The sequence below is a fragment of the Cimex lectularius genome, unplaced genomic scaffold, assembly GCF_000648675.2.
Source record: "Cimex lectularius strain Harlan isolate CLEC.00 unplaced genomic scaffold, Clec_2.1 scaffold165, whole genome shotgun sequence".
In the NCBI taxonomy this organism is placed as follows: Eukaryota; Metazoa; Arthropoda; class Insecta; order Hemiptera; family Cimicidae; genus Cimex; species Cimex lectularius.
The window spans coordinates 1078410-1099601 of NW_019392863.1; the positions used below are offsets into that span (position 1 = coordinate 1078410).

The 21192-nt window shown below is 34.0% G+C and overlaps 4 protein-coding genes across 5 annotated transcripts in view; 2 read left to right on the plus strand and 2 right to left on the minus strand.

Annotated features, from left to right (window-relative positions):
* The first annotated feature begins 1940 nt into the window (after window positions 1–1940).
* On the plus strand, window positions 1941–6245 carry LOC106666250. 2 transcript variants are annotated; one of them, XM_014393315.2, is made up of 11 exons: window positions 1941–2302; window positions 2363–2569; window positions 3021–3105; window positions 3340–3407; window positions 3625–3774; window positions 3841–4205; window positions 4271–4293; window positions 4460–4519; window positions 5952–5979; window positions 6049–6070; window positions 6136–6245. In XM_014393315.2, exons 1-11 carry the CDS (start codon window positions 1997–1999, stop codon window positions 6223–6225), a joined length of 1404 nt encoding a protein of 467 aa, XP_014248801.1. In that variant the 5' UTR covers window positions 1941–1996; the 3' UTR covers window positions 6226–6245. The 2 variants fall into 2 exon arrangements, with proteins under 2 accessions (XP_014248801.1, XP_014248802.1); XM_014393316.2 differs by lacking the exon at window positions 4460–4519.
* Window positions 6235–11493, minus strand: LOC106666251 (polyprenol reductase). Its single transcript, XM_014393317.2, has 6 exons — window positions 11140–11493; window positions 7337–7485; window positions 7091–7285; window positions 6896–7030; window positions 6676–6839; window positions 6235–6612 (listed from the first exon to the last, which is right to left on the minus strand). The coding sequence occupies exons 1-6, from the start codon at window positions 11313–11315 to the stop codon at window positions 6520–6522; spliced, it is 912 nt and encodes a 303-aa protein (XP_014248803.1). The 5' UTR covers window positions 11316–11493; the 3' UTR covers window positions 6235–6519.
* Window positions 11494–14377: 2884 nt separating this feature from the next.
* Window positions 14378–17625, minus strand: LOC106666160 (retinol dehydrogenase 13-like). The gene is made up of 6 exons (XM_014393122.2): window positions 17462–17625; window positions 17233–17398; window positions 15477–15585; window positions 15093–15407; window positions 14817–15024; window positions 14378–14758 (listed from the first exon to the last, which is right to left on the minus strand). Exons 1-6 carry the CDS (start codon window positions 17533–17535, stop codon window positions 14629–14631), a joined length of 1002 nt encoding a protein of 333 aa, XP_014248608.1. The 5' UTR covers window positions 17536–17625; the 3' UTR covers window positions 14378–14628.
* A 105-nt stretch (window positions 17626–17730) lies between these two features.
* The window catches only part of LOC106666158 (transcription factor IIIB 90 kDa subunit), a 37912-nt gene continuing 34450 nt past the window's right edge, over window positions 17731–21192 (plus strand). The window contains exons 1-4 of the mRNA XM_014393118.2: window positions 17731–18431; window positions 20545–20632; window positions 20693–20829; window positions 20936–21040. Of these exons, the coding sequence (XP_014248604.1) occupies window positions 18215–18431; window positions 20545–20632; window positions 20693–20829; window positions 20936–21040 (547 nt within the window). The 5' untranslated portion in view covers window positions 17731–18214. The remainder of the gene's footprint in view (window positions 18432–20544; window positions 20633–20692; window positions 20830–20935; window positions 21041–21192) is intronic.

The window sequence follows — 21192 nt, forward strand, 5'->3', positions numbered from 1 at the left end:
TGAGATGTTGAAACGGCCAATTAAAATCTAAAACAGCTGAGAGTATTTTCAAATAATAAAATTTAAAAAAATATCAATAGAATAGAATCAATGGGCAGACGTCTGGGGATGCCTGCTGATGACCTGCCCCTAAATTCAGATTCAACAAAAAAAATTCAAATTCAAATACCTGGTAGAACAGACTGGGTTAAAAGGATCCCAGTTGATGAAGAAAGGGCAGAAAGGGTAGAGGAGGAACAAAGAGGCTGATAAATTAGCCAAGGAAAGTTCGATGAGGACACATATTCCTCTAAACCTTTTATGGCATACCAAACTGCTAGAAACATGGATCCATTAGACAATGGATTAAAAATAAGACATAGAAATGATAAATGATGGAGTGAGTGTGGTGTTCAATCCTTTTTAAAAATAAGTCCTCCATTCAATGGGAATTTAGCCCAGGATGGCAGAACTACTAAATCTAGGATATGTTAGGACTAGAACTTGGACTCCTAACTGGACACTACAGACTACAGAGGCATATGTATAGGTTCAAAATGGTGGAAACAAGCTTGTGAAACTGTATAGACATTGCCAGGAGACAATGGAATGCCCTCTCGAAGGCTTATGAGATTGATGAGAAAGCTGAGATTCTTACTCATACTCCTAGGAGGAGAAAAACCCAGGCCTGTACTTTGAAAAAGCTTTGGGATCTGGTAAAAAGCCTTAAGCTTAATGAGGAGTTCTAGGCAACAACAATGGATATTCAAAACAGGCTTATTCTGTGTGCCTGTAATGCGCATATCATAAAATCATTATCATTTAATCTACTATTGATGAATAAGGACTCAGCAACAATAAAGAAAGAAGAGATATTTTTTCCATCATTTACATTTCTTCTTTCAACTAGTTGCTATATGTTTAAATTACATAATAAATTTATATCAAAGATATTTATGAATTTTGGGCTATCAACTGCTAGATCATTTCAGCTGCCATGCAATCAATCTCTAAATCCAAACCCAATCTCACTCTCACTCACTTTTAAATACATTCTTCCCCATTTACATACCATTCACTCAGTTAGGGTGGAAATGATTTGATATCCTCCCCATGTATTGGGTACTCAATATTCTGCCATTGTCCCTATCACACTAAACATTCAATAAATACAGTCACTTTGTACAATTTACTACATACTATAAAACATCCCTGTATCCTCTAAAATCAGAACAGGGGATTCAAGAGCGTAATTCTCATATCAGGTAGCATTCCTACATGCTCTCTATATGGAACCAAGGAGTGTCACCCTTCGAGGACATATACACAGCCCAAAAGACAGTGTCTGTCAGTCATCATCGCACGGCCTATCCTTAATCGGGTGAGGATGACTTTCTATGAGTCAGATCCTCCAAGAGTTACTTATCAACAGTTATTTTGATACGTGAGAGCTTTTTTGCCAATCCCCAAATGTCCACCGAACATTTCACAATTATCTAGTTTCAAGTAAAAACCACAATCTGTTGTCATCTCCATTAATTGTACGATCCGTGGAAAATAGGAATACAGATTAATTTATTTTAAACATAACAATTATCATATTAAAGTCTTAATAACTACCCACCACTGTTGTTGTTTTTGGTTTACCAGTTCTTAATGAAATGGAATAAAGCATGAAATATTAATAAATTCAGAATTAAATATAAACATATGCTTATTCATTTAACCATTTCTTAAAATTTTGTTGGAAAATATGCATTCTCCTCATATGGAATATCATCATTAACAACAAATAATTGTGTTTATTGTATCATTTTTCACAATAAAGCTATGTGTTAATATGTTTCTTGTTATGTTTAAAAATAGTTAAATGACTGATTTTATACCTTATTTGGTCATTTCGTTTAGAATTGTTTTTCATAAAAAATATGATTAATTTCATACATTTGTTTATTTTATAAACTGTAAGAAATACTTTTTTAAATAATAGCTTTAGAATTAGAATTTATTTAAAACAATGCTTAGCCTTTTTCTACTCCTGAACTTAAATGGATTCATTGGAGTATATTCTTACACTTTCAATTCAGCCGTTTCCAGCACAAAATTCGATGTATTTGTGAACGTCGGAACTGTACTTTTTACCAAAGACGATATTTCAAAACCTTGCTGGAATGTCGATGATTTAACTTTGCTCGCTGCAAGGCGAATCATGCAGGACCTTGTACCGAAAAGACTGCCAAAAAATTTCAGAGCGCTTCACGCTTACGTAAGAAAGTGTATGGGAAGAGTTCAGCAAGAGTGCTTATCGAATAAGACTATTGAAGTAAGTAACGCAAATTTCATACCATCAAAAAAATTCTTAAACGGAAAATTTGTCATGCAGATAATGAAAAAAGCCCTGTTTGATGCTCTGGGCGGTTATCTACACTCGGTCGCTATTCCCCTGTTAAACGAGGGATATTATGCGGGAAACGTCGATTATGAAACCATGGCTGGGCTTCATGGCCAACTGGCAGATATGATGGCTTTTCTAAAAACTGATGGGGGAGGCTGGACTGATCCTTGTGACATGTCAAAAATTCCAACCAAGGTGAATTTACTTATAATAATGTTCACTTGGTTATCAGGGATGGGGTCAAATAAAATATTTCCAATATTAAATCTTCACCTTGCATTTGGATTGTACCTTCTTCAGGGCTTGATTTTTAGTCAGAAATAAAGAAACTTGAAATGTTTTATTTTCATGCTAACACTGAAAGTTTTTTCTCACAGACAGTAGAAATAAAAATACAATATTTTTTGTAACAATTTCAGTGTTAGCATGAAAATAAAACAATTCAAGTTTATTTACTTCTGACTGAAAATCAAGCCCTGAAGAAGGTACAATAAAGTTCCAAAAGCTAGGCGAAGATTTAAAATATTTTATTTGACCACATCCCTGATAACCAAGTGAACATTATCTGTATAAGATGGTCGATAAATCTAGAAAACATTTACTTATAATAGTACTCTTTAGTGTTTCTAAAATGAAGATCTTTCAGGTTTCTGTTCTTCCAATGGAAATGTGCAATCTGGAAAACTCCTGCAAACCATTTACTTTGCCGTATGATCATTCCTGTGAATCTGGCAAGTATTGTTTTTTTTTATTAATATTGTTAAGTGCAAAGCAATTATATTGACAATATAGTCTTATACCAAGTAAGCTCGTATTATTAATTATTGATACATTACTTCTAATTTGTAAAATATTTTCCTTTTTTTCTTCTTATGTTATAGTTTTGTAGTCTTTTATGCATTGATAATTATTTACAATGTTAATTTTCTTATCCAACATATCTATTCTTTTTGTTTTTGTTTTAGAAACGATCATTCCTATGCCTTTATTGGATGATGATGTAAATCCAAGTGCTATAGCAATTCCTTTAAAGGTAAACTCAAATAAATGTCTACTAGCATGCTGGGTTTGTACAGCAATCACCATTAATAATATTCAATAATATTAAAAGGTCTTAGAGACTACATTGAAGGTACTGAAGTACTGACAGGCATACCAGTATAATTAAAAAGGATCAACCTTTTATACTCCATCAACCCCACAAGCAAATTTATTACACAAATATAATAAGGTTTTTCTTTTTCTTTTAGGAACGCTCTCTATACAGTTTAATGTCAGAGTGTTCAGTTAATTTACTGCCAAAATATTACATCTTAGCAATGAGATGTCTCACACATCGTTATCCCACTGTGAACATAGTAAATTTCAATCAGCGTTTACAATGGTGGATTTTAAACAAAGTTCGTCCAAAAATTCCTTACAAATAGGAGCAAATCAAATAATCGAATTTTGTTTTTGTTTTTCAGGTTGCGCCCCATCTGGATACGATAGAAAGCTGGTACCCCGGGTTTGGAGGGGTGATGAGGATAATAGAGACGATGAACCAAAAAGGTCTTTTAATGGATGACTTATTATTGAAACAGAAAGAAAAGAACAGGACATCTTCAGTATTGAACTCAATTGTCATCGATAATTCAAAAACTAGCACAAACTATGATGATACAAGTTTTAGCGATAATGATGATGTTGGTCAAAATTCAATCGTCTTCAAATTTAGCTGGTCTTGGAAATCCATTTTACTAATGATTTTACTCGGTCTTATTTTATTATGGGTCATCTATTATATAATATGGGCAATAAAGGTAAAGATTCAAAAGCGTAAAACTCGAGGGTAATTATTTCATACTTATACTTTATGATGTTATTTTTTTTCTAATATTAAAACTTATTTTACAGATATGTCTGTATTAAAGATGGAGGTAAATATAATATTCACTCTATAACCATGAAACTATCTTAGTTTTTTAAAGCAAATTATTTCTACTTGGAGTCTAAAAATAACAAGGGGTGTAAAATTAGTAGGGTTAGACACAAAATTATCAGTAGTATTACAACATGAATATCATAGTTTTTATTTTTTTATAGATTCAAAATTAGTGAATACATTGGTATCACTTTATAATGGGATTAACAAATCAGAAAAAGGTATGTTATAGCTGGACTAAAATTTCATGAATTTGAAGCCTTTAAAGCCAAAGAAAAAGTTTTAATACTACACTTCTCCACAAAAAGCGTCGCTCTTTGAAATTGTGATTTTTTTATGTTTTGTCTTTTCAGTAATATTAGCACCTACATTTTTTATAATTTAGGTATTTATTAAAAGATTATTTTTGGTTAAATCTCAACTAAAGTAACTTTTATCTCAGCTACAGTTGTAGGAGGTTTATTTCTTTGTTTTACTCAATGTTTCAGCTCGTCCCAAAGTGTACAAATCAGTTCTATAAGCTGCCCTTCTTATAAAGCATACATGAACGTCATGAAGGTACTATATAGTACTATTGGTGAGTGGTGACTTATTTCTTGCATAAACAAGAATTGCTTGCCAATAACAGGAGCAAATAGCACCACATATTCCTCAAGAATGTCTGTTTCATAGAGTTCTGCATTAACAGCCAATTAAAAACATGTAACTCTGTTCTTGCCTCTAAAGAAATTAATTCCATTCCACATATAACTTAACCATCCCTGAACAACCCTCTTCCGGCAATGTTGCATTGGCTGTAGCGCTCTACTGCTGCTTGATAAAATTGAACATGACCTTCTACTGATTGGAGAAAAACTGGGAATCGTCTGAAAACATAACATTTCTCCATTCAGTTTTTGTTCATTGTCGGAGTTCCCTTGCAAACTCTAAGCAACCCCAATGATGGTCTCTAGTAAGCGCTGGGCCCATTGGTGACCTTCTGGGATGTAAACTAATTTCTGCAAGTCTCCTTACTGTTTCACACTAATCGGCACATCTTGCATTCGAAGTCTTTGAGATTTTTCAGAAGCATTGGAAAAGTGATTTCTCAGAATGCGCAATGTGATAAATCAGTCGTCGGCTGGTCCTATGGCTTTTGACGGACCGCAATTCAGGCAAACTTAAAACTCGCGATTACCAATTTCTTCCATCCTCAACGAGTGAAACGGCACGGGCTACTTGCTCACTGATTATGGCTATTTTCCTAATCGTTTTGTTTTGTGCCACCGACACAAAATATTTATAGGCATTTTTAAAGGATTAACTGCCCTTGATTATTTAAATTGTGGGGGTTTTAAATCAAATTAGTAATTAAGCAATTCAATCTGCGATAAAAACAAATATTTTCCAATTTTCCATCTAATTATAAATTGTTAAATAATTTTTGAAGTAGTAAAATAAAATATGGTAAAACATTGTCAAATTAAAAAAGAAAAAAAAATCAAAATTTCAAAGTGCACCACTTTTTTGCATAGCAGTGTATTTACAATTAGCTTCTTTTGGGTAACAAGTTGAAAAAAAATCTTAATGTAGTTATGAGTGGCATATTTTTATTTTGTTTTCTCTCAATAAATTGTATCAAGAATTTTGATAAAATTTTAAACTATGTTTCAGATATATTAAGTCCGGAAACCGATTACAGGTGCGTATTAAATTATCAACAACCCTGAAAAAACAAATAATCAATGTTTATTATTGTCTATTTTTATAGCCATTCGTTGACTAGTACAATCGTAAGCTATTTATACCGTAATTATTTATATATGAACAAAATAAATTAATAGTAATTATGTTAAAGAGGACATACAGTGACTATGAGTCGAGCCCTAAAAGCTGCAAGCGGTGTTATAAACAGCAAGCTGGCAAATTCGACAGAGGAGTAAAATAAAAAAATGTGTATAATCTTTATATATATTTAAAAAAATAACAATTTCTTAAAAAGAAGTTAATAGATGACACACATCATGGAACAATATAGCAATTGAAGGCATAAACGCTGAACTTGATTTTATAATAATAACAATAGTAATAAATAATAAAGAGTTTTTTTCTCTTTCACACACCATTAATAAAAAAATCGTATACTTTAAACAACAATAACAACTTTGTATACAAGTTCATATAAACAGCATTCGTATGCTGAACTTGATTTAATTATAATAATTAACAGGTCGCTACTCCATTAAAATAACAAAGGGACCAGTATTTTCCTGTCTTTTGGATAATCTGGGAACTGGCTTTTGTACCACTGGTGAGTCAGGACAGCAGAGAAAACCTAAAAATATAATTTTTTTTATGAGTCCTTTAAAGTGTTTTTGCCAAGTAAAAATGCGTTTACCTGATTTGACACCACCCAGAAAATAATAAAAGGAAATGAACTATTTCCTAATAGTATAAGTCCAAGTGTGACGTACAGCATGATTTCACAAAACAAATGAGGGCTCGAGACATACTCAAAAAGGCCTCCTCGTGGAATTAAATGTTTATTTGTGACAACATTACCTTAAAAATATTTAGATGTGATACACCATACAAACTTAAATATACATGAAAAATACCTTTTTTGTCTTTGCGCAAATTTGCTAAAATTTTTGCAGAATCCAATTGCATCCACCAGAATAACAAAAATATCATAGCCTCTATTATGAAAACATAGTTTACCTCCTTTAAATTTAGTGCAATATCAAATTTGCCTATCATAACATGGTTTTAGTACTTTTTAATGTTTATAAAACTACACCAATAATTATTACCAGGTGAATGTGTAAATCCAGGTGTTTCAATCATTAGGGATACAATGACTCCGAAGTAATGGATGTAGCCAAGGAGGTAGTGTCCTATATCCATAGTAGAATTTGAAAAAACACTTACATATGAGGTCTCATAGAATCGTTTCCAGCACTGCATTGTACACAGAATAGCTGCTACAAATGCAGACGTGGCTGAAACTGTGACAAAACGTCAAAATATTTCTAAACAAGCTGGCAAAGATTTTATACCATTTGCCTTCCTACTACCGCCACCAAATATGTCCAAAAACTTTTGAATGGCCGCTGGAGCAGACTCACGACGAGTATAGACCCACAACATGAGCAGAAGAACGAGTGTCGAAATTATGGAGGAGAACACGTAAAAATGAACAAACCATCTGAAACAGATTGGAAAAGAAAAACAATTCAGTAACTTGTGTATAGAAATGTAAAAATTTATTTTGTTTTATTGTGTTTGTTTGTGATGTAATGAACGTAGATGATTGACCCTAATCATCATGGACAATTGTCACACTGACAACAAACATGATATATTTTATCTGTTTAAACATTGTACATTGTCCACACATTACACTTAAACAAACATCTACATGACAATATTCTTTGGACTATGTCAGAGCCATTATGTATGAGAAAATTAAGTTTACAGTTAACATTAAAACATAGTTACACTGAAATACGTACTTAGAAATTAAATTCCTCAATTAACATATTTCTGTACAATGATGCATATTTTATAAATAGAGCCAGATTAACCCAATTATTTTCATTAACTAAATCAAAAAATTCTTTTTCTGAGAGGGACTTTAAATTAAAAAACTGCACCCTATGATAGTGGAGGGTTGGGCATTCAGCAGCTTTCAAACTTCCAAAATACATAATGAACACTTTGAAGTTTACTATGGTGAGCCATGATTTGTAAATTCAAGTTCTTCATTTCACTCCATAGCCTCATAATGAGCTGTTTTTATTCAAACTTTAAGTCTTCAGCCATATAATTTAAATTGAATTTTAAATTATGATAGATTTTGTGAAACAGTGTTTTGCTGAGAATAGGAATCCCTACATTTCTTTTGTATTAATGGCAGCTAATATATGTTATATTAGGGTTGATCCACTTTTTACACTTGTCATTCTGCCCATCATCTAATTGTATGTACATTGCAAGTATAGGCCAGTTTTGATACTAGGTATTTTATGTTTTATAATTTTTATAGTTACTAGATAGGTTAACTTGTCCCTAGAATGAGTTAATACAAAAAAGTGCAGCTTTATACATACGCAATTGGACGTAGTATTCCTTCCTGTTTTCAAATGTACAAAGTATGTTATAAGTATTAAGACAGATAGAAAATCTGTTTATGAAACAGTCTTTTCATTTTATCAAGCTCTTGGTAGCACTCCCATACCTGACAAGGTTAACAACTAACAGCCCAAAGCACTGCATCAAAAATTTTGTATTTCGCATGTATACATTTGATAGTTGTCGATATAATCATACCATATGGAACCCTTTCTACCGTTGTTAATTTATTTTTTAAATGGGACTAAAATCAAGGAACTATTTAATTTTATCCTAAGATTTATTAATTATGTACTACTTCTACTGGCGTTCTTATATATTTCCACTATCCATCAGCACTATTTCTAATATTCTCTTTGTTAAATAGTACAATTTTAATTTTATGTATATATTTACAATTATTAACATATTTATATTGAGGGGAGCAAATCAATATTATTCTCCCACTTATTTTATATCGTATTATTCTTCACTTCACTAAACTTCACTCACTGCATACTATTCAGAAGGGTCGAAGGACCAATTCCTCTTCAGATGTCTTATGGGATTGTAGGGATGGGTTCTGTAGGACAAGTCTTGGGCGAGATTATTGGGGTGGTGGGAGAGATTATTGTGGAATGTAAATATTTGTATAAATGTGGATTTTAAAGTTATTGTGGAGGGTAATATTGGAGACATAATTTGGAGCATTTATTACTGATATGAGGATTTTAAACTATAGGGATTGGAGAAGTTGGACACTGGATTCCCACAGTTCTATACTGTATGCCTAAACCTAGATAGCTTGGATTGTTGTCCTATAAGTTTGTAGAATAGACCGTTGCGACTGTTTAGGTCTTGTCGTTTCTTTAGTGCATGTTGATTCCATTCAGTCTAGGTTGAACCCAAGGTATGTAGTCGGATATGAGGATAGGAACATTGTTGTAGAATTTTTCAACAACTTTCATTTTTAAGGCCTTTGGTAAGAGTCTCTTTAATTAATATCTTGAGTCATTGGAGAGTCTGTTCTGAATTCTTGTTTAGGCCCTTGGTGAGAGCCTTCCATGCATACATTGAAGATCTAGGGGGGTCTTGTTGATTTTGCTCGGAAAGCCTGGTTTTACAGGTATGAATACATTGGAATGTAGGGAATTAATGTTCTTTTCGTCTTATTTTGTTTCTTTTTTGTTTGTGTTTTGTTTTATTTTTTTGTTCTGTTTGTCTTAATACATATAATTTCTAGTTTGTGGGGTTCTAAATGCGAATTCTGTTGGCCTGTGGGGGACCCTATGTAAGTTAGAATCCTTTTGTTCTTTGAAGTGTCATTTTTATTATTTTCAAAATTTATCGCAATTCAACCTTGTAATTTCGAAATCCTGTAAATAATTGTAACCTCTGAAGTTGATATTTTAAATTCTCCTTTTCTCATAATTATATAATTATGCATATTCTTGGGATAGTAATGCACTCCGAACTCTGGCTGACGGTTTTAATACCATGCCATAATAATACTGTGTTTTTTATTTTTAACTTTAAATTTTTTCATTTTGTAAATAAAGTATATCTATCTATCTATCTATCTATCATTGAAGATCTAGGAGAGCCTTCCAACAACTTTCCTTTTGAGGCACTTGTAAAGTTTTTTAAACAATGATCGTATTGAGTCTCTAGTAAGTTTTTTCAACAATTTTCATTTTTGATGCCTTTGGCTCTTCAATGAATATCTTGAGGTCCTTGGGAGAGATCTCTTTGAAATTCATGCTAAGGCCCTTGGTGAGTCTTCCAACAATGCAAACATTTGAAGCCATAAGATAGTTTTCCAACTTTTGTTTTGAGGTTCTTGCAGATAGTTTTTTTAAACAACGATCATATTGAGTCTCTAGGAAAGAGTTTTTGCAACAACTTTAATTTTTTAAGACCTTGGTGAGAGTGTTCAATGAATATCTTGAGGTCCTTGGAGAGAATCTCTTCATAAAACGCTTATATCGAGGCCCTAAGAAAGGCTTACAAAATTATTTTGCAGTCCTTGGAATGAGTCTTCCAACGACACTGGTCAGTTCAACAATTTTAAGACAACTGAGTTGTGAGAGATTCGCTTCATAGTATAAATGTGGCATGAACGCATTTGCTTTCATTTATTTTCTTTTTCCTTTGTTTACAATAAGCTGTTATACATGAGATATGTCTCTGCAAATATTCCTAAGCAACCGTAGGATCAGGGTTATATGATAGTACAGCTGTAGCATCGGCAAAAGTTGCAAAAAGGGTGGTAGGTTTAGGGGGAACTCCTGCAGTATAAAGGATATAGAGGACTGGTCTGAGCACACCAGCCCTGTAGTACTCCCTCTCTATAATTACTTGATTCATTTTGTTGTAAATCTATTGATTGCGCAAAGCTCTGGAACAAAACACTACAGTCAAACAATTCATTGTAAGATGGAGCAAATATTTTTTTATTATTTCCACCGTTATTAGAAAAATCACTGGATATTCTGTCCAAACATAGGGCCCAACGCATAACAAGAGACCAGCAAACCTGAAAACCACGTTGTTCAAGCTATTCAACAAAGAGCAGAATAAACAAAATATACATACTTTAAGTCTTTAATATAGGCTTTTAAGTATGTACTTTACTCATTAAATATCATGTATCAGACAGAAAGTTGGCCATCCACTTTTAATGGCCAGTTTGGTAGGTTCATGTTTAGTAACTTTTAAAACAACTTCATAACTAAAAGGTAGACGTTACCGTTTTGGAACTCTAGCTGTTACGAGGCGTGCAGGGCCTGAATAGCTGAATTTTCCGTATCTGTACAACTGCGGTATGAACGGAGGCAGGCTCTTTTCATAGTATTGGATGAGGGCGCCCAGAAAAACGACCAAGAATATTATCAGCAAGAAAATCCACTGTAACAAGCTGAGCATGTTTAAAGTTAAGCAACTGTTGCGATTTTCGACGAGCAGGCAAGAAACGGAACAAGTCAATATTTAATCGAGCAAACACTTGTTAAATAGGCCAATAGTCCATTATTACAGTTTTTATCACTACCCGCTACTCAGTACCCTTCGATAACGGGGCTTGAAAATCCCGGTAGTTTCGAGAGTCAAGGCCGTTTACAAATGCGAAACAGACTTCAGTTGATAAAAGTGTAAAATATTTACCGTTCATATTTATACCTTCAATAATTAAAAGACAATAAAATTAAAATTACAGGCGGACAAGGACATGAAACGATAAAGTAGAACTGAGAACTTTGATTTATTTAGTTATCAACCATCCATGGTCAAAAAATACTATTGTAAAGAGGAGCGCCACCAAGCCATTTTACAAAATATGATATGATGACCATAAGATTCAAGGCTGAATTTATTATAGTAACTATTTATTTGTTTAAAGGCAATTATATCTTAATTAACANAAGAAAAACATAAAATATGTGATTATACTGGTAGTTAACTATTTACAAGTGAAATATTCCTAAAAAGGAATTTGATTCTCATTAATAGTTCCTCTCTCCGATGTACTACGTCCAGCCGATCGTTTTCCTTTGAAATAGATCGTAATTCCTATTGCAAAAAATACAATACAAAATGTTATTACAAATATTATTATATAAAAGTTCATATTGGAGTCCATGGCATTGTGGCTTTTGTTGATAGGTATGACGCTCTGCAAGGGGATTTCCTCCAACGTGAACTGCTTGAGGTGAATTTCCATGTCCGGATCGCTTCGGGTTGTGTGGAGATTCAATTTCGGCAGAATCTTCGTTTGGCCTTTGCTGATAGATTTAGGTAAGAGTTCTTTTTTCCTGTAGATGATTCGGGTCTGTTCTCCATTGACGAGGAACACTCCTTGAAGCTCCCTCGTTTCTGAATCGTGAAGGCTTGCGATTGTGATTTTCTCCGGGCGTACGAAAATAATTAAATATTGGTTTGTTTCTTGGATAAACTTGATATGATTATCTGCAATATGAAGATCTACGAATGTGCAGGTGTATGATGTTTCATTTATCATCAGCTCTTGTTCGCATCTCGCATGGAGATTAGATATCTCTTCTTGGGAACACTGATAAAACAAATCCGCGTGTTTGCAAGTTTGTCTCAAAGGTTTAATATCATCTCCACCTACAGATTTTAACAAATATCTACTTCCTGGGATGATCGTAACATAATGCGATTCAATCTTTGATGGGATAGAATAAAGTTTAAACAGTTCATATGTATGTTGATCGTTGATAGGTATGGAGAGGGCATAAATGATTTCATTACGATGTATTTCACAACNTATATATATATATATATATATATATATATATATACATAACATATTCTTTACTCAGGTCCAATGGAAATTTATTCACATTTATGTACATTTTCGTTTTAAATTGGTGGTTTAAAACTGTACAAGTATCAATAGTACAATTCATTTATTTCCCACTTAATTAAATGTCGTTTCTTGGCTCTGTATAGAGAGTGTGTAAGAACGCCACCAAATATGAAAATTTGTGCTGGGCCAATGTTGGAATATTCCATGCCCAATTACCATCAATTAGATTAGTTATAGGAATGTGTGCAAAGGGCGATGGAGGAATATCGAGCACTTCACCCTAATTGAGTAAATGTAAATAGGAAAGAATGTATTTAAGAGTGAGTAAGCGTTAGTGTGTCTAGGTTTCAAAATTGCAAGGGTTGAAGGCTGAAATGATCCAGATGTTGACAGGCCCTGGATCCTAACTTTGGAGCTGAACATATAATTCTGAGGACTGTCTAAACAAATTTATAATAAATTACACAAAAGCAGTTAGTGGCTATGATAAATCATAGATTTATCAATCTCAAAAAGAAAGGCGAAGGAATTCTTCAACAGGCAAGATTTGGAGGAAATTTTAGGCCTCTTTACTGGCCACTGCCCTATTAACTAGGAAACTATGAACTTATGATTGAATGAGAGTTTGAGTGGGTTTGGGGAAAAAAAACTATTGCTCTAGCTGTTGACAGTCCCTGGAGTCTAACTTTGATAGCTGGATGGATAAGAACAAGATATAATCCTGGACTGCCAAAACCTGAGTTGGGGCTCTTGGCCTGCCAATAATTTATTCTAAAATACACAAAAGAGGGATTACCAACAAACCATGAAAAATAGTAAGTCTCTAAAAAAAAGAAGGCAAAGAAACTTCTCTCTCTCTCTCAGTAGTCAAGATTTGGCAAAAATTATAGGCTTTTTTACCAACGACTGCCCTCAACTAGATAATAATTAGTGGGAGAGTGAGTGGGTTTAGATTTAAAAAATGATACCTTGGGGCCTTAATGACCTACCTGTAGACATTACCTAGAGAATAATTTTGGCGGTAGGACAGATAAAAACAAGGTTTGATCCTGAGGTGGATGATTCTCGCGGCCTGATTTACAATATATTAAACAAAAGGTATTTCTAGCAGGCTGCAGTCATATGTTTAATTACATGTATGTGTGTACATCTACATGCAGAATAGAGCTTATCAGTAATCAATCAATTTCCTACAGTCTTGGTACTATATGGGGGTGTGATTCTATTAATAATATAAACTGTAGCATATTCAGTTTATTTCTTTTTACTTTTTATCCTAGGTTAACAACGTTAGAACTACTTATTGGCTTGAACTCTCAGAGTTTGTACATCTTTGGTTTTCCCAGGTTTTTGGATGTGACCTTTTTACATGCTGCTTCAGGCAGCATGGCTCTGTTCCTTCAAGTAGAGAAACCTACGAGAGGACAGATCCAGTAGTCAGTTTAATATGTGTTCACCAATTCACAAACTAACAACCACCATCCACTTTGCTATAACAGCCAAATTGTAAGTAAATAGTCTTTTGATTTTAGGGTTTGAAAATGCTGATTGGTAATTGTATGAATTTTACAGCTCTAATCACGGTGATATAATCGTTGCAAGCTTGTCAATAATTCATTATTTTGCCATTTATTTTATTCCAAACAAAAACAATCGGCAATGCTGTTAAAACTTGTATTTAGCATATTTATTCTTGTTTGGTTTAAGGCTATGAAGTGGATTTATTTTGTTTAACCTAAAAATAATTTAAATGTTACATGCACAATGTATTTTTCTATTGGTTTTTATTGTGACATTGCAAGTTTGGTTTTGGTTTTTTAAAATAAATATATACATTTAAGAGTTTATGTCAGTTAGTCTTATTTACAATTCAAACTAGCCTAATGATTTATACTATAGGAAGTAGTTTAACTAAACCATGACACTGACTTTTGTGTCACTTTCTTTCCTTGGTGCAGTCCACTTCTCGCTCACCAACCACAACCAACTAGCTAACTGCTCGTTTTGTGCATCCTGACTTGTTCTTGCCTCAGCACAATTGCTAAAAACAAACATTAAATTAATTCCGAATAAAATGTAAATACAATTTTCAGTATTACTCGAAGTATTGGCCAGTCACTGTGGTGAGGCTTGGCTCGAGTGCAGCCCAAATTGTTGTCTGAGCGCCTTGGCGTGGCGTCTTTATAAACATGTAGATGAAAGGTTTGAGGATGAAACCAGACAGGTACGAGTTGAAGAAAGACATATGACGTGTGATTTCAGTATCAACAAGTCCAGGATGTAGGGAATTAACTGTGACTCCAGTACCTAAGCATAATAAAAAAAAAGAATAATTTTCAATTATAAATTCACTTCATTTTTTAATATTAACTAACCTTCCAATCTTTTACTAAGTTCTTTGGTGAACAACACATTTGCTAGTTTGCTCTGCGCATACGCCCTTGCACCATCGTATGACTGCTCACTGTTGAAATCTTCTTTATTTATTTTGCCCCTCATATGCGCTATACTCGATACGTTTATTATTCTGCTAGGGGCGCTCTTTTTAAGAAGGTCTAACAGCAGGTTTGTCAAGAGGAAATGCCCCATGTGGTTTACGCCCAACTGAAGCTCTATTCCCTCCTCTGTAGTACTCTGCGGGCACCTCATCACTCCTGCGTTATTTATTAAAACATCCAGCCTCTTTTCCTCTGAAAAATCAACTATTAAAAAACTGACCTAACCAAGATCCTTTTAATTCCAATTTTTTTTTCTCATACCTGATAGAATTCTCTTAGCGAATTCTCTAATGGATTGTTGTGAAGAAAGATCACACTTTCGACAATAAACATATTTATTTTTTGTCTCCAAGACGATTTCTTCTCTTGCCTGTAAAATAAGAATTAATTAATTTTAATAAAATATTTGGTAATCACAATAGAAAGGGTTACTAGGTCGTAAGAAAACTTGGATAATTTTTTTGTTGTTTACAAAATATGGATCATACACAACATAATACAGGTTTAATTATATTTTTACTTTTTGTCCAATTCTTTAAGGTGCAAAGTCTACCGAGGCATTTAACCCCTCGGGTCTTGGTCACCCACCCTGCATAATATATATAAAGATAGTTATGATATTATTTAACATTAAAGTCCAATTACGGTTTTTGGGATGTTATCTTAATAAAATAGGTTGGAGAGTATTGCCAAATTGCCCAACTTGTGACTTCATATTGACACCTAGACATATAATACTAGAATGCATTGAATTTGAACAGCAAAAGGAACAGCTTGTGAATAACTTATAAACAGACAATATCATCAAGCACTTTAGTTTCGAAACACTTTTAGCTTTCAATTAACTAATTGTTTTTAATTTGGTCTTTAATTTTTTACAATCCATTAAAATCTCCTTCTAAGATATATTTGAAATACTTATGTATGCTTTATAATTTTTAGAGACAGATTTTGGAATGACTGGTGGAGAGGGTGGCCCGGCGGTGGGCTGGAGGTTCTCAGGGTGTGCACCGACAGGACATCTGGGTTAAATTGAACCCCTGTCTGGAGGGATTTGAATGGAGGCAGCACATGCATATCCCTTAGATAAGACGTAGGCCAAGTAAAAGTTAGATAGGAGTACCTCTGCTTCCCGTTCGGTGTGAACCGTCAAAAAAAAAAAAAAAAAAAAAAAAAAAAAAAAAAAAAAAAAAAAAAAAAAAAAAAAAAAAATAGAAAAGTTTTTTTGTAGTTTATTGTGTCTGATGATTAGGGTCTACCTGTTCTTAAACACTTACGATGGCGAAAGGTTGAAATGTGAGCCAGAACAAATCAGCCCGACTAACAGAATCAGAACGGACCCTCTGGATCAAGGTATAGTTTTTTTTTGTAATCAGAAAATCAAATTTACATTCTAACTTGACATTATTCTTATAAAATGCTTTGACAAAGAATTGTTGCTGCTTTTTTATAAATGTGTTTAACAGTTGCGTAGGACTAAGTACTTCTAGATTACCTATTATGTATTCAATTTCAAGTACTAAATTGTAAGTTTCCAAATGCAGTTTTTTTGGATATTGAGCATGTCTTTTTTAAACATGCTGACAAGTTTGCATGTTTTAATATTAAAAGGACTCTGTCTTCTATGCAAACGTATGCACTTTTTATGTATTGGAGCTAAACGACGGAAAGATACCATGTGGTTCTGCGTTCTAGAAGGAACCATTTCCGAGATTTACAACTGGCTAATTTTGTATAAAGAAACATTAATTCTTTAAACTGTTTATGGAGTAAAAGTCCATAAACTTGTATAATATGACTTAAAATGCCTATGACGTTATCTTATGAAGTTTCTGTTTTCAGTGTTAGAAGTATCAACCACTTTTTCACGTACAAACACTGGATTGAGGTGGACGATTTAAAAAACAACAATTAAAAAGTGGTTGCTACTTCTAATACTGAAAACAGAATCGGAAACGACCAACCTACAAATTTATTTATTAACAAATGTATTAATTACACCAGAAATAAATATTACCTTTTCACAGGATTTGAGATTCCTGCAGGCCATGATCACCCGGGCTTTCCTTTTGGCCAGTTCCCTCACCGTCTCTTTCCCGATGCCTGTGTTCGCCCCGGTGACAATGACAGTCTTGCCTTCTGCCGATACCGGATTGTCAAATCTTTTTCCACCGCAGTAGTCTCTGTAAGTACATTATTAAAGCAATTAATAAATTGTTGAGAAATATTTTTTTCTCCCTAAGTACTTGATAATTGCTCCTCCCCCAAATATAGTGCCAACGATGCTGGCTATAAGGACAGGCTTCTTGATAGAGGACATCGTGAAAAAAATTTAAATTTCCGAACAAATCGGAAATACTTGTAACATTTAAACCATGCAGATATTGTTACTGAAGAACCTTCTGGTCAGGCTATTGAGCAGTCTCAGTATAATTTTTGGTTGTTATAATTCAAACCCGCTATTGCAGTTTTTGAAACTAGAAAATCACATTTTGTGATTATAGATAAATGGGATGCTAGAGGAATTTATCAATGATAGTATTGATTTGCTAGAGTAAAGTTGTAATAGTTAAACAAGTTGGTAAAATGGGAAATTTTCTGGTAAACGGAGGGAGTTTTGACTGCAGGGAGACTGTGTCTGCGTCTGGTCTGGTTCTGGTCATTCTTGTCCAAGACATGTAGATGGAAGTTCCATCTGAAGTTTGATTAAAAAAAACGTGTTTTGCCTATTTTTCAATTAAAAAGGGCCCGACTGACGAATATGCAATAGTGATTATCATAAAAAACCGTTAAATTGAAAAAGAGACCGAACGAGGATTTATACAGTGTATATATCACAGTTGCGGGTTATCGTTGAGATAAAATCGATGTTATGAAAGCCTTAGTGCTTCGTCTCTTGTTCTTGGTCGCCGCGTTTGTACACGGGCTGCTCTCGTTGCACGTACTTTCAGCCGTCCTCGGCCTCCCGATCTCCGTCTTCAGGCCGTCTTCAGACTGAAATGGGCGCCGGCTCCAAATGCAATTCCTGCGGCTCTTCGGAGCTCGAGGTCGACCCCAGCCGGGGCGACACAGTCTGCACCAACTGCGGCACAGTCTTAGAAGACTCGGTCATAGTCTCGGAGGTGCAGTTCGAGGAGAATTCGCACGGCATCAGCTCGGCTATAGGACAATTCGTCAGTTCAGACTCGTCAGGCGGTTGCAGGGGGTTTGGAAACAGTAAGTAATAAGATTTATCCTAGTCCTTACTTCTACCCATAAAACAAGAAGATTAGAAGTTTTCAATACAGTCTACTGAGAGTTAAGTAGGCCATTTTGACATACACGTCAGTGCAGGTTTTTCCTCACTAGTTGTCAGCAGTATGATTATTCTCTCAATGTCACATTTAACATCTATCTCACAAGCTATTTTATCTGAAGATGATGAAATGAAACCTTGATTCGTCCTGTCAGAAGTAAATATCTAATGATCCACTTGTTCCATCTGTCAAACATGTTTTGGTAAAGATTATCTACTAAACACCGTCAATTCCAATACATTTCACTCAACAGACATTATCTTCAGCCTTTCTTGATGTCGGTGTGCTCAACATGTTGACTGCGGTGCCCTTACACATGTGTACATTCGTAAATGTAGCAGCACATTCATAGATGTCAGAAGTACGATGCCAGATGATTAATTTCTTCCTTCGGTCAAACTTGTTCTGGTCAAGATATACTAAACAGTGTCAAATCCAATATTTTTCTCTCAAAAGACATTAACTTTAGCCTTTCTTGATGTCGGTGTGCTCAACATGTTGACTGCGGTGCCCTCACACATGTGTACATTTGTAAATGTAGCAGCACATTCTTAGATGTCAGAAGTACGATGTCTTCATTTCTTCCTTCTGTCAAACTTGTTCTGGTCAAGATATACTAAACAATGTCAAATCCAATATTTTTCTCTCGAAAGACATTAACTTTAGCCTTTCTTGGTGGCTATGTGCTCAACCCGTTGACTGTGGAGCCCTCACACATGTGGACATTCATAAATGTCATAAGTATGATTCCTGATGATCCATGTCTTCCTTCTGTCAGACATATTTGGGTAAAATATACTAAACACGGTAAACCCAGTATTTTTCTCTCAAAAGACATTAACATTGGTGTTGATGTGCTCAGCCCGTTGACTGTGGAGCATCATGCACATGTGAGGCAACTACTTTTGCATTTCAAAGGCCTGGAAAATGTTTTGGCTTATGGCTTTTTAATGTGTTTCTTTAACTAGATTATTCAGTAAACTTCATCAGATTTGAAAGAGCTGTAAAAAAAATTATTTCAGTCTTTTATTTATTTTAATCAAACTAATATAAGCATATAATTAATATGAAACTTGAATATTAAAAATCAGGGATAAGGCTAAGAAGTGATATCTTCTGATCATCCTGATGCACCTCGTCCTTCTGACCAACTTATTTTTCATGTACTTAATTATTGAACATTGAAGAGTGTGAAATTTCACCTGTGCAAAAAGACAATTTTATTAACTTAATTTATATATATTAAAATAAAATAAAAAATAAATAAATGGCTTTATTGTAGTAGACCTTTTGCACGCATACCACTCAAGTGCTATCAGTTTATTAGTCTTTCATCATTCATAGTTATGTTAACATTTCACTGCCACAGGAACCTGTGTGTGATCTCGACTTTCAATAAGCAGATTAGTGTAATTGTATAAATTAAGCCATAGGTGCAGAATAGATCTATTCAGGTCGAGGTGCAAATGGCCTCGTGGCCGTCTCTTTTATTCCCCTGTAGGTTTAAAAAATGCAGTCAAGTAACATTCACATAATTGTTTATATGTATATATACACTTGCAATCACAATAATGTTGCCAAACAGCGATTTCTGATGGATTTTTGAAATGCTGGCTTGTGGAACGTTAAAAGAGACAAAAATTTCACTATAAATTATGTGGTAGGTAGATTGTGGGATGTTAACTATTTTTTTATAGTAGTAATTTATTTATAATGTTTTCAAGACCTCACCTGCCCCATCCTCAGCTATTGAAAATGATAGATCAGAAAATGATATATTATTAATTGGCCACACTCTTAAATTTTATGCTAATACATATTTTTTCCCTTTTACACATGACTTTTTTAGCTGTTTCTGACTTTTCTAGCTGTTCTGACTGTTTTAGCTTGCCTTATGTCTGTGTTAAAACTTTTATTGATCTAATATTTAAAAAAAGTTACAGCGAAATTAGGATGATTGAATTGCTGGTTAACAATTATATTTTCATTTAATGTTTTAAGATGTTTCTCTTATGATTCTTACTTATATTTAGATTTTCATTCTGGAGGTGTTCGCGAATCGAGGGACATCACACTTGAAAATGCAAAACGCGGTATAACCACATTATCGCAGAATCTAAGGTATATCTTTATTAAGTTTATGTCAGCTCATTTTATCATCGTTGTATCCTCAATTCTCAGGCTGAATCAACACTGCATCGACACAGCTTTCAATTTCTACAAAATGGCTCTTAGCCGGCATTTAACGCGAGGGAGGAAACACACTCACATTGTAGCAGCTTGTGTATACATAACTTGCAGAATCGAAGGGACACCTCGTATCCTTTTTAATTAAATAATTATACCATTTATAAATGAGTGGAAAGTTTGTTTTTCGTCGGCTGAATAATAAATTCTCCTTTTTTCCCTTAATAAATTTTACAGATCTGCTCATAGATTTCAGTGACGTACTGCAGATCTGTGCTTTCGAACTCGGTCGAACTTACCTCAAGCTTTCCCAGGCGCTGTGCATCAATGTTCCTGCTTTGGGTGAGTATTTATATTAATACCAAACAATAAAATCACAGTATTGATATGTCAGTTCAACAAATAATTAGAATAAATATAATCTCATGTACATTGTTCGACATCTTCTTGCTTACATCCTTCCCACATTTTTATTACTTCACCGATTAGTTATT